Source organism: Leopardus geoffroyi, chromosome A3 (genome assembly GCF_018350155.1).
Source record: "Leopardus geoffroyi isolate Oge1 chromosome A3, O.geoffroyi_Oge1_pat1.0, whole genome shotgun sequence".
Lineage (NCBI taxonomy): Eukaryota > Metazoa > Chordata > Mammalia > Carnivora > Felidae > Leopardus > Leopardus geoffroyi.
Genome location: NC_059336.1, coordinates 100197954 through 100210929, shown reverse-complemented (window position 1 = coordinate 100210929; position 12976 = coordinate 100197954). Strand labels below are relative to the sequence as shown.

Below are 12976 nucleotides of genomic sequence, written 5' to 3'. Positions count from 1 at the left end.
CTCTCCTCTCACTGCTGCAAACAAGTCACAGCCACCTGTTCTCCACCCCACCGCCTGCCACCCCCAACACAACTGTGGCTGCTCTTGAGGAAGGAGGTTGAGGGTTTCCCTCCTTGGGTTGAGCCCCTGTGAGCACAGCCCTCATCCCCACCCTGGGCACTCTGGGTCCCAGGGAAGAGGTTTCACCCCAGTTCTGTGGACCTTGAGTCCAGGAGTGGCCTGAGGAGAGAGGATGGCTGTAGTCTGACCTAGGAGGACCTAGGAGGACAAAGACAGCTCAGAGGGCTTTATTTTTTTTTTTTTTTTTTTTCTTTTTCCTCCCTGGCTTTCAGAGTATGATTTCAGGACTTGCCAGTAGGAGTCCCAGATTCTGTCTCCCAAACCTGTTCCTTCTACACCCCTCCCCAAAACAGGTTTTTGTTTTTTTTGTTTTTTTTTTTAATACTGGAAAGCCCAGGGGAGAAATAGGGACAGAGATGACAAGAACCCTTTCCCCAAACCAAGAGAGAGGAAAGAGTGGCAATGAGGTGGAACCTGGTGGGGAGGAGGGAAGCCCAAAGACAAAGAGGCCCATTGTACATGGAGGGGAAGAAGGGCCATAGGCCCTGTCCTATGACACTGACTGGGCCCAACCACGAGACATGGGGAGAGATGCTCGCCCCCTCAGCTGAGACCCAGAGGCCCTGCTAAGTCCCAAAGGGGCAGGGGCAGACAAAAGACAAATAGAACTTTGTAGAACCAGGGGCACCCAGCTGGCTCAGTCGGAAGAGCATGAGACTCTTGATCTCGGGGTTGTGAGGATAAGCCCCATGATGGGTTGTAGAGATTACTTAAAAAAAAAAAAAAAAAAAAAAGAACTTTGAAGAACCAAAGAGAAGGAAAAGCAGCCCGGTTCCTCCAACCCCTCACTCAACTGCAACAGGGCCACAGAAGAGAGATGGCAATGACAGGAGAGGCAGGAGGCCCTCAGGCTGTCTCGGCTAACGCTTCCTGCAGAAAAGTAACAAAGGGACGTGGCAAGACCCAAGATGGACACTTAGGAGTCTTGCACACCACCCTAAAATGATTTTGAATTTTCCATTTGCTGAGACCCGCAGAAAATTCTGGTTCTTGAGACCTGTGGATAATAGAGAAGAATGAGGAGGCTCCATCTTTCTTCTCCAAATATACACTCTCTACCCCTCCAACAACTTGGACCTCAAATACGAGAATCTCAGCCAGAAGGCATGCCCAGAGGGAAAAGAAATAGAAGGGCCAAAGGCAAAATGGAAGGGGAGAAATTACCTCACATGTGTAGGGATACTGAAAGGTCTTTATTGCCCACTGGCCACCATCAGTTTCCCAGCCACATGCTGGGCCTTCTGGGTGTCTCTCCAACCAACTCTGAGAGCCCATGAAATGCAGCCATGGTCCGGCTCTCTCCTTCCAGGGGACCAAGGTGCTCCCTGGGGCAGACAGTATGGCAGCGGGGCCTCAGAATGAGGGGCGGGAGGACAGAGCAGCATTTCCTGCTGAGGATGGGAGAGAGGGCCCTTCTTGGCACCCACTATGGAGGGCTTCCCTGAAGAGGAGGACGGGGGGCAGGGGAGGGGCTCCCTAAGTTGGGATGGCATGGGTGGCAAAGAGCACGATGAGGAGGATGATGATAAAAACAATCACACAGATGAGGACAATCATCTTCACGTTCTTCCACCAGAACTTCCGAGCCACCTTCTGTGATGTGGTCTTGAAGTGCTCCGACTGTTGGGGGATAAGGCAGAGTGAACCAGTGCATCCTCCCACTGGAACAGAGGCCCACACGCCGTACATCTAAATACTTAAGTGATCAGTTGGAATAACAGACTGTTAGACAAAAAATGTTCTGTCCTCCTGCCTTCATGACAGTCTGGTGGGCCACGTTCAAATTTAGAGTTCTTGGACTCCCTTTGGCCCCCTGCTTTCCCCCTTCTCTTCTTACCCTGCACCATCAGGCACCTTGAAGCACCTATGCTCACACCCAGGGGTGCGATACTGTCTGCACGATCCACCTTGGGAGTGCACACACTGGGGCCAAGGGGTACAAGCTCCAGATGGTCACATCTCCCTGGATGCATGACCCCTCACCCCACGGGGACTACTGAGGCTGGAGGGTGGGCCAGGGCAGCATGGAGGTTGGAGGTGACAGAAACTGCTCTTTCTCCTCAACTCAAGTTGCAGAAATTAAGTTTCCCTGGGCCATGCTCCCCTGATTAGGCTATGGAAAGAAACACTAAGTCCCAGGGAGACAGGAGACAAAGGACCTATACCCAAGATTACACACAGGACTCAGAAAGCCACGGCCAGTCTCTCCCTGTGGATGTGGAACCTTAGGCTCCAGCCTTTATTGGAGTTACTTTGTTAGAGTTACTCCCTCCCTGAGCAGCTGGCTTCAGCCCCTGGCTGGAGAGAGAGAGGAATGAGGTCTAGCAAGATGTGTGGGAGATATTATTCTAGCCTTCAGTTAGCAGAGGACCCTTTGATCAAAGAATTTCACTGCTCTTCCCAGCTTCTTTTGAAAGCAGACTCAGCAAAACTCCAGCAGTTTTCTACCCCCTGCCAAATAACTCCCAGAGAAGCCAAAGGCCCTAGGAGGATTTTCCAGAGCCAATATTTTTGCCCTGGGGAGGTCAGGTCCAAATGATTGTCAAGGGAAGCCTTCAAAGAGAAAAATCAGTTTCATGGGAGAGAAGCCTAAGAATGCAAGGCCTGACCGGGGTCGTCTGTCTCAGAAAATACCTCCAACAGTCAGCCCCATCCACCCTCCCCAGTGGTTGGACCCCTTCCCTGGATCCCAGTCCCAATCAGTGGAATAGAGCAGTTTCAGAACTGGGGACTCGCTCATCAATTCCCAAAACAAGTGAAAAGGCAGACTTTCCTCCTATTCATTTTGCCCCCAACACCACCAACCCCCAAACCTCAACAATCCTACCCTCCCCTTTCTTCCTCTACCCCCAGTGGGCTCCCCATCTCACTGTGGCTTCCAGATCCTCTGTCTTGTTGCGGAGATGGTCCAGGTTTTCTCCTCGGGCCAGGATCCGCTCCACATTCTGGGTCATGATATTCTTGACTCCTTCCACCTCGCTCTGCAGGTTCCGTACACGATCATTTCCTCCACCTCCACTGGCCTCCTCCTGGGCAGCAACACAGGGGTTAATTAGGTCAAGCAGTGGAGGAACTGAGACTCAGCCTCAGAGGCCGGAGGAGGAGAAGGCCTAAGATGGACTTTAGCTTTTTTTTTTTTTTTTTTTTAATGTTTGAACTGTTTACAAAAAGAATGTTTTCATGTATTACTCATGTAATCAAAAAATAAATGCATTTTTAAGTCTCAGAAGTTGAGTGCTGATGCTAGACAGACTGGATCAAATTTCTTTTCAGGTTCTCAGGGCCCCTGATGAGGAAAAGAAACACAGCACTAAATCCCTCTCCACTGTTTCCTTGCTCCTCTGATTGGGTTAGAGGGAACTGCTGAGCAGGCATCTTACAAAGTAGAAACCCTAAACCATTACTTACCAAAGGGTCCTTGTTACAAATATGTGTGCTGGGCAGCAGAACACCCTCAGCTAGCACACCCCCCCTTCCCTGCAAGAGAGTAGCTGGAGAGCAGTTCGGGTCCCAGGCCTCCAGCCTAACTGCTGTGACCCAGAGCAACAGCAACCAGGCTCTAAGTCCCTCACCAGGCCCCATGAGGGACAGTCATTGCGCCACAAACTTCTGCTTTCCCCACCACACAGCACCATGCGCAGGCACCAAGCCACGACTGCCTGCTTAAGCAGATATTAAATAAAAACAGCAGCCTGGGTGTTGGGGGAAATGGAGGGCCAGTCTGCCCTGGCTGATGATAAGGTTTTTGAACAAGGAGGGAAAAACCATTATTAAGCTCCTCCCACCCTGACCCACTAGACCTCTTGAAACAGGCCAGGAGCCGTGGGTCCAAACTAAATGGGTTATCACAGAAATCCAACTTCTGGTTCTTTTACAAACCCTTAGTTCTCTTCCTCACGTTTATGGAGAGGGGGCTGATTCCTCAGACCCGGCAGAGAGACAGATTCCTGGGGTTAGGGCTAAAGTGAAAGGCAGGCGGGAGGCGCGGAGGGGGTGGGGGGGTGGGGCGGGGGGGGGGTGCTGTCTGCCGCTGGGCTGGAATCCGCCCTGAGAACTTCAGAGGTGCTGCCCAGGGGTGTCACAACACCCGGCGGCTGGAGGGCTGGAGGAGGAGATGAAAGGCCTCTCAGCAGCTCCTCGCCTGGAATTCGGATCCCCCACCCCCACCGAAATCCTGCTCCAGGCCGACACAGAGGTCAGGGGAGGGAGTAGAGAAGAAGCAGGAACACCCGCCCAGGCAGCTCCGAACTTTTTGCAGTCAAGTTGTCAAAGGAGAAAGGCCGGTCAGCCCTGGCCCAGCCCTCCGACTTTGCCCCCGCGCTCTCCTGATCCCCAGCCCCCAGCCCACTCTGGCCCGTCTTTGAATCAGCCCCTTCCTGGTTTCCAGCTCGCTCACCATGTCTCCAAGCGGCTCAGGCCTGTCAGCGGCAAACTCGCCTAGTCTGTTTCCTCCCGGGCGGCCCTCGGCTCACTTCCTGCTTGCTCCAACTTTCAGCCTGCCCCCGCCCACCTCGCATCCCGAGCGGTTCCAGCCTCACCTCCGGCAGGTTCCCCCAGGTAGGCGGGCACCCTCCATTGCCCTCCCAGTCTCCTCCCAAACCAGGGCTTAGGCTTAAAGCAACAGGGCTCCCGGGCACCAAAGGTCTTCTAACTCATCAGGAACAAGAAAAGAAAGATCAAGCAGCCCTCCTAGGTTTCCTGACTCTGGACCTCCCGATATAGAAAGGGAAGCTGTCTCTCTCTCTCTCTCTCTCTCTCTTTTTTTTTTAATGTCCTGAATATCTGACCCCAAAACTTACAGACTGAAATCAACCCTAAGCACCCTGCCAGGGCTAATTAACACAGAAACAGAACACAGATATGAAAATTTCTTGCCGGCAACCCTTGTTCCCATGTTTATGGGTGGTCAGAAAGTATTAAAACCTCCAAAGTCTGGAACGCTGTGATCTTTGGCTGTGGTGTCAGAAAGCTCTGGGTTATTAGCTGTGTGACCCTGAATGAACCTCTTCACCTCTCTGGGTTTTGCAGGTGCTAATGATGATGTCAGAGGATGGTGGGGAGGTATAAAAGGATAGCAAGCACATGCAGTGTGCCTGGCAAAGTGTCCAGAACAAAGACCTATCCACTGTTATAACCAGGAAATGATGGCTAACCAACCCCTTCTTTCCTCCCAGAGTTCAACAATCCCTTCAGGAGCCACCATGAGGGGTTGGTGAGCCGAGTCAGAAATGGTCAGATGCCTGCCCTATGGACCAGAGAAGGGCCCCAGGGCAAAGGATTTTTCCACCACCTGGCTCCAGGACAGAAAATCCAGTCTTCCTGGATGGTATTTATGAAGACAGAACAATAACAGGGTCACACAAAAGGGAACAAACATTCCTGTCCCATCCCAGAAGTATCAGTTCTAAGAGGGAAATGTCAGCTTCTCTAACACATGCTTTTTCAAAGGATTTAACAAATTTTGGACCTCAGTTTTGAGACACTTTATTCTACTTTATAATGAAATCTTATCCCAATTTAGATATTATATTTTGCAAACCTGAATTTCGATGGACAGTACCAGCCTGCTTTCACCATCCTTAGAAAAGCTATAAAGTAGAGGCGCCTGGTGGCTCAGTAGGTTCAGCATCCGACTTCGGCTCAGGTCATGATCTCACCATTAGTGAGTTCAAGCCCCGCGTGGGGCTCTGTGCTGACAGCACGGAGCCTGGAGCCTGCTTCAGATTCTGTGTCTCCCTCTCTCTCTGCCCCTCCCCCGTTCATGCTCCGTCTCTCTCTGTCTCAAAAATAAATAACATTAAAAAAAAAAAAAAAGCTATAAAGTGATCAAGTGGAGGTGGGTCAGAATCCTTGATCTGTACTTGTGCTGTCCAGTACAGTAGCCACTGACCTCATGTGCACATAGTACTATGTACTGTATACTGTGAACATAGTACTTGAACTATGGCTAATCTGAACTGAGAAGTGAGGGGCCCCTGGGAGGCTCAGTGGTTGACTTTGGCTCAGATCATGATCTCATGGCTCTTGTATTCAAGCCCCACATCCTCAGGCAAAGCCCTGATAGTGCGGAGTCTATTTCAGATTCTCTGTCTCTCTCTGTCTCTCTCTCTCTCTGCCCCTCCCCTACTCTCTCTCTCAAAAAAAAAAATTTAAACAAATTAGAATGAACTGAGAAGTGATGTAAGAGTAAATAAAGTACACTCTGTATTTCAAAGAGTTGTTATGCAAAAAAGAATGTAAATATCTCACTAGTCATTTTACATACTGATGACATGTTGAAATAATGTTGTAGTATATTGAATTAAATTTTAAAAATTGATAAAATTAATTTCACCTGTTTCTTTTCTTTTACTATTAGACATGCTGATCCATACCTTAATATTTGTGTGACCTTAGATAGACTTATGTGACATCTCTAAGCCTCAGTTACCTCACTGTCTGTGCCTGGCACTGAAAAAACCCTCAGTAAATGGTGGCTATTGTGATACTATTATTAAGAATGCCAGGGCGCCTGGATGGCTCAGTCGCTTAAGCATCTGACTTAGGCTCAGGTCAGGATCTCATGGTTCATCAGTTCTAGTCCCACCTCAGATGAGCACGAGCTTCACTTCGGGTGAGCTGGAGCCCTGCTTTGGGTCAGTCCCCCTTCTCTGTGTCTCTCTTCCTCTCTCTTTGCCCCTCACAGGATTCTCTGTGTGTGTCCCTAGCTCACTGGCGCCCTCTCTCTCTCCAAAAAAAAAAAAAAAAAAATGTCCAAATGCTAAGGCAATGGTGGATAGGGGAACATGAAAGGTGCCAAGAAACAAAGGGCCAGAGTAGAATGTCTGAGAAGAGCAGAAAGAAATGAAGGAGGATTTCCAGGGTGGAAATCAAGGTGACAGTAGTTGAGGAGTTACTGGGGTCTAGCATGCCACTGCCAGCCTTGGATATACATCGATGTCCCTGAGGGAGCCGACCCTTGGCCTAGATCCAGCAGCCATTAGGGAGATTCTCTAGGGCCCAGAGTTGGGACTGCAACCTGTTCCACCTTGTCTTCACCATGCAGAATCCCTGCAGGCTTGGCCTCACCTCACTGTGCAAACATCACAATGCTACCCTTGGGCAGAAGACCACTTGCTAATGCCCTCACAAGATGAGACACTCAGTAAGGCACCAAACAGTGCACAATGAGCAGAAATGGTACTATGCGGATGGGGGTGCCTGGCTGGCTCAGTCAGAAAAGCATGTGCTTCTTGATCTTGAGGTCATGAGTTAAAGCCCCACATTGGGCCTAGAGCTTACTTGAGAAGAAAAGAAAAGAAAAAGAAAGGAAAAAGAAATGATAATACGGGCAGGGTGCAAGAAGAGAAACAAGTCATCGATTCCCTTACAGTTAAGGAAGGCTCTATCCCAGGAGAGATGGAATATCAGTCACTCTGAAAAGAAAAATGCTAGGTGGTAGGAGTGGCAGTCAAAGAAGCAATCACGGTGTGATGAAGAATATTCTCAGTCCCTATGTGATCAGAAGATTTGGGTATCAGCTCTCCTACTCCTTGGCTGTAGAGTCTTGGGCAAGCCACTTCCCTCTGGGAGCTTCAGTTTCTTCATCTGCAAAATGGGAAGAAGAATGAAGGTGCTTTGCAGGGTTATTATTTGGATTAAACGGTATAGATATATATTTCTATATTTCTACTAAACCACTTTATGAATGAAAAAAGAAACTAATGGAGAAAGTAGAATGAGAAAATAGTGGAAGAGGAATAGTTAACAGTCTGCAAAGCAATCAGGCAAACTTTGGGGGTACACTGACATCTGTCCCAGTCTTCTTACTTATGGCCCAAGTGGGCAGTTTACTCCCTCTCTGGGGAAAGGCTAGAAAGTAAGGAAAGGCACATTCAGGAGGCACAACTGGAATTGCTTCCTGAGGGATCACAAAGCTCTCACCACTGCCAAGGCCTCTTTTGTCTCCAAATCCTTTTGTCGACTGTTACACTGCTGGCCACCCCATCTGTGACACAGTCACCTCCCCCCATTGCTTCTAATGTGCCTTCTTCCTTTCTGACTGTGACCTTAGAAGCAGAAGGTTCTGCCCTTGGCCATCTTCACTTCCGACTCTGCACTCTCCTAGAGTAATAGTCCTCTATGAGGTTGATTTTGCCCTCCAAGGGACATTTGACAACATCTGGAGACATTTTGGGTTGTTGCAACTGAGGGGATGTCTACTGGCATCCAGCGGGTAGAGGCCAAGGGTGCCAAATTTCCTACAGCTCTCTCACAACAAAGAATTACATAGACCAAAATGTCAATAGTTCTAAGGCTGAAACCCTGGTCTCCCTAGGGAAGTGCAACACTTTATGGTTGTAGCAGCCATTTCTGGATGATCCCCAAATCTGTATCTCCAGCCCTGACCTTGCTTTCAATTGCTACTACTGCGTCTCCAATGCCCTCTCCACAGACACCTCTGACAGTCAAAGCAAGCCCTTTGGGGTGCCTGGGTGGCGCAGTTGGTTAAGCGTCCGACTTCAGCCAGGTCACGATCTCGCGGTCCGGGAGTTCGAGGCCCACGTCAGGCTCTGGGCTGATGGCTCAGAGCCTGGAGCCTGTTTCCGATTCTGTGTCTCCCTCTCTCTCTGCCCCTCCCCCATTCATGCTCTGTCTCTCTCTGTCCCAAAAATAAATAAACGTTGAAAAAAAAAATTAAAAAAAAAAAAAAAAAGCAAGCCCTTTATCTTTTCCCCGTATTCCTCCTGCTGGGTAGTAGTACTCCCATTCTTGGGAAACCCCCAGTTTCCCAAGCTAGGGATGCCTAAACCATCCTACATCCACAATGGGACATCACTAAGCCTTGATTCTATCTTGGTCACATCTCTCTATCCATTCTCTCCTTTCCACACCAGCTCCTGCTTCCTAGGTAACACCAGTATTATCTCCTCTCTGGACAATTCCATCCACCTCCAAACTGACCCTTCTTTTCCCATCCATTCCTCATAGGGCTGCTTGTTATCTTCCCAAACACAGATTTGAGTATGCTCCACCTGGTCCCCAGAGTAAAGCCCAAAGTTCCCGGTTTGGCATCCCAAGATTCTTTTTAACCTAGTTTTCAAAACTTATCTCCCATGAGACTCACCTCCCACTCCCTTCAATCATACCAAATTATATGTGCTTCCTCAAACACACCATCCCCCCCTTTTTTTAAACTTTTTTTTTTGTTTATTTATTTTTGAGAGAGACAGAGACAGAGTGCGAGTGGGGAAGGGGCAGAGAGAGAGGGAGACACAGAATCTGAAGCAGGCTCTAGTCTCTCAGCTGTCAGCACAGAGCCTGACATGGGGCTCGAACCCACAAACTGTGAGATCATGATCTAAGCAGAAAGTCGGACGCCCAACTGACTGAGCCACCCAGGAGCCCCCACACCATCCCCTTTTATATCTTTGTTCAAGCAGACTTTTCTTATGATGAGCAAATATCCTGCTTCACTCATCACTAAGTCTATTCATATTTAAGACATTGCTTGCGTGAAGCCTTCAAGATTTCCCCATTGAAGTTAACTTCTTCCTCTTCTGATCTCCATTACATTTTATCTTTTATAGAATCTATAATACGCTTTGCCATTAGCCGCATATACATTTGACTCCTCCAAGACTCTAACTTCTATGAAGATAGGGGCTATGTCTTCACTTTGGTACCCTTGTAGAAAATAATATATGCCATAACCATAGTAGGCACTCATTTAATGTTTGGGGTACTGAATCAAGAGATCTGAAAGAGGGCTTCTTTGTCTCCAGTGCATATAAAAAGATAATTTTTATTAGAAAAGATCCATGAAGAAATCTCTTTCCTGGATTTTGGGCCATTTTATGGATAAACAAATGCTAACTGGCATGAGTCTTTGTATACTGGTCCTGAAAGGATAAACTGGAAATCAACCCCTTCAACAAAAACAAGTTAAAATCATGGGGTGGAGAGGTACTGAGTTACCACAGCTCATTTATTAGCTGTACTTCTCTTACCCAGAATGCTCTTCGTTCACCCAAGACTACTAAGAACTTTTGATTTCCCTCTTTTCTCTCAAAATTATACTCATCCTTCAAAGTCCAGCTCACGTTTTCAGAAAACTTTCCTGAGTTCTCCAGTCATAATTCATTTCCTCCTCAATGCTCCCACAGTACTTTAAACCCCACTTAATACTTAGGACTTTATAGGGGTGCCTGGGTGGCTCAGTATGTTACGCATCTGACTTATGATTTTGGCTCATGTCATGATCTCACAGTTCGTGGGATCAAGCCCGCATTAGGCTCTGTGTTGACAGCATGGAGTCTGCTTGGTATTCTCTCTCCCTCTCTCTGCCCCCTCCCCCCCCACATGTGCACGTACTCTCTCTCTCAAAATAAATAAACTTTAAAAAATACACAGAATTTTATATATTCTGTTATTATCCTATTATTTCTATATTCTTTTATTACTATGTTTCCTTGTCCTTCAAGGAAGAGGACAGAGGCCACAGCTTACTAATTTGTTTCTTTCTCTGTAACCTGTACAGTTCTTGTCACATAACAGATCATAATTGCTGAATTTAATGGAACCATCTAATTTGAGTGGTCTTAGAAGAGCTAGCCCAAACTTTCCAACCCACACCAAATTCATTTGGGCTGGGGCTGACAGCAGATTAAGTGACTCCCCCCTATAAATAGATCAATGGCTTCCAAAGTGACTTGGCCTACCCTGTCTGTTAGGATAACCTAGAAGTGGGCCAGACCGTCAGCCGCAGGAACAGTTAGCCCAGTGATTCTACCTGCCAAACACATCTGTCCCTAGTAATCCCTACTTTTACATCTATTCCTGACATTCCTTCCCTTTAGGATAATTGTTCTCAACACATGGTCCACAAAACCCTGGGACAAAACTACCTTTGTAATAATATGGACCCATTATTTGTCCTTTTAATTATGTTGCCATTTGCACTGATATGAAAGCAATTTGCACTGATGATACAAAAGCAACCATGGGTAATAAAATTGTTGGCAACTTAGCAGGAATGAGACACCAAATTGTAGTAGTCATTGTATTCCTCCCTGCTGTGCACTTGCATTTTCAAATAATGCCATTTTCAATTAAGGACATCCCTAGTGAAGCAGTATGCATTTTTTTTTTTAATTTATTTTGAGAGAGAATGCACACACAAGCAGGGGAAGGGCAGAGAGAGAGGGAGAGAAGATAATCCCAAGCAGGCTTCACACTGTCAGCGCAGAGCCTGACGTGGTGGGGTTGAACCCATGAACCATGAGATCATGACCTGAGCCTAAATCAAGAGTTGGATGCTTAACCAACTAAGTCACCCAGGCACCCTGAAGCAGTATAAATTATTAATTTTATTAATGCTTGACACTGGGGTACACATCCTTTACTATTTTGGGTGAAGAAATGGGAAATACGCACACAGCGCCTTGCATACCCAAGGATGATGGCCGTCTCACAGTTGTTCTAAGAAAAACCACTTTTGTAGTTAAAATGTGACAACTCCCATACACCTCTTAGCCCTCTCCCATTTTTCTCCCATTATTAACATCTTGCATTAGTGTGGTATATTTGTTACAATTGATGAGCTAACATCAATACACTATTATTAACAAAGCCCACAATTTAATTAGGGTTCACATTCTATGGGTTTTGCCAAATGTATAATGACATGTATGTACCATGATACCATTACAGTATCATACAGAATAGTGTCACTTCTCTAGAAACCCCATGTGCTCCACCTAGTCATCTCTCCCTCCCTTCCCCCAGTTCCTGGCAACCACAGATCTTTTGCCTTAAAACCAGTTTTGTCTTTTCCAGGGTTATCAGTTTGGGTCATACCATATATAGCCTTTTCAGATTGGTTTCTTTCACCTAGGGATAGGCATTTAAGGTTCCCCAGGTCCTTTTGTGGCTTGGTAGCTCATTTCATTGTATCACTGAATATTCCATTGTATGGATGTGTCAGTTTGTTTATCCATTCACCTATTGAAGGACATCTCAGTTGCTTCCAAGTTTGGGAAGTTATGAATAATGCTGCTTTACATTTGGGCACAGCTTTTGTGTGGACATAACTTTTCATTTGGGTAAATGCCAAGGAGCACAGCTGCTGGATCACATGGTAAAACCATGTTTAGTTTTGTTAAGAAACTTCTAAACTGTTTTTCCAAAGGGGCTATATACCATTTTGCATTCCTATCAGCAATGAAGTAGACTTCCTGTTGTTCCACGTCTTCGCCAGCATTAGTTGGTGGTGGTGCTTTGGATTTCAACCATTCTGATAATTCTCTCGTTGTTTTAATTTGCAATTCCCTAATAAAATAAGATGTTGGGTATCTTTGGGGTTTTTTTTTCTTTAAGACTTTTTTTTCATGCTTATTTATTTATTTTCAGAGAGAGAGGAAGCATGTACGGGGGAGGGGCAGAGAGGGAGGGAGAGAATCTCAAGCAGGCTCCACACTGTCAGCACAGAGCCCAGTGTGGCGCTCAATCTCACAAATCAGGAGATCATGACCTGAGTTGAGATCTAGAGTGGGACGCTTAACTGACTGAGTCACCCAGGCACCCCTTTTCTTTCTTTTTTTAAAAAATGAAACATCATTTTACTTGAGGATATTGGACAGACTATGGTTATTCCAACTGGCACATTTGGCAGATAGTTTTTGAAAAAAGAAAGGAGTGTGACTGTTCCTTAAAGGAAAACAATAGACAGCATTTGTTGCCAATGATAAAATTTGAGCTTTCAAGTGAAAATTAAAGTTTTGGAAAACTTGTATCTGCCACTGTGAGCTTGGCAGCTTCCCAACATTTAAAAGACTCTGAATTTGGAAGAGCAGCATAACTCAGTGAAACGTTTTCC

At 46.8% G+C, this 12976-nt stretch overlaps 1 protein-coding gene and 1 long non-coding RNA gene across 4 annotated transcripts; one reads left to right on the top strand and one right to left on the bottom strand.

Moving 5' to 3' along the window:
- Positions 1-1294: 1294 nt before the first annotated feature.
- VAMP8 (vesicle associated membrane protein 8) lies at positions 1295-12322 on the bottom strand. 3 transcript variants are annotated; one of them, XM_045446718.1, is made up of 3 exons: positions 12301-12322; positions 2991-3149; positions 1295-1740 (listed from the first exon to the last, which is right to left on the bottom strand). In XM_045446718.1, the coding sequence occupies exons 1-3, from the start codon at positions 12301-12303 to the stop codon at positions 1597-1599; spliced, it is 306 nt and encodes a 101-aa protein (XP_045302674.1). In that variant the 5' UTR covers positions 12304-12322; the 3' UTR covers positions 1295-1596. The 3 variants fall into 3 exon arrangements, with proteins under 3 accessions (XP_045302674.1, XP_045302673.1, XP_045302672.1); XM_045446717.1 differs by lacking the exon at positions 12301-12322 and adding an exon at positions 4517-4723; XM_045446716.1 differs by lacking the exon at positions 12301-12322 and adding an exon at positions 3529-4243.
- On the top strand, positions 4575-6444 carry LOC123581061. The gene is made up of 2 exons (XR_006703577.1): positions 4575-4677; positions 5295-6444. It is a non-coding gene; the product is annotated as an uncharacterized LOC123581061 (long non-coding RNA).
- Positions 12323-12976: the final 654 nt, after the last annotated feature.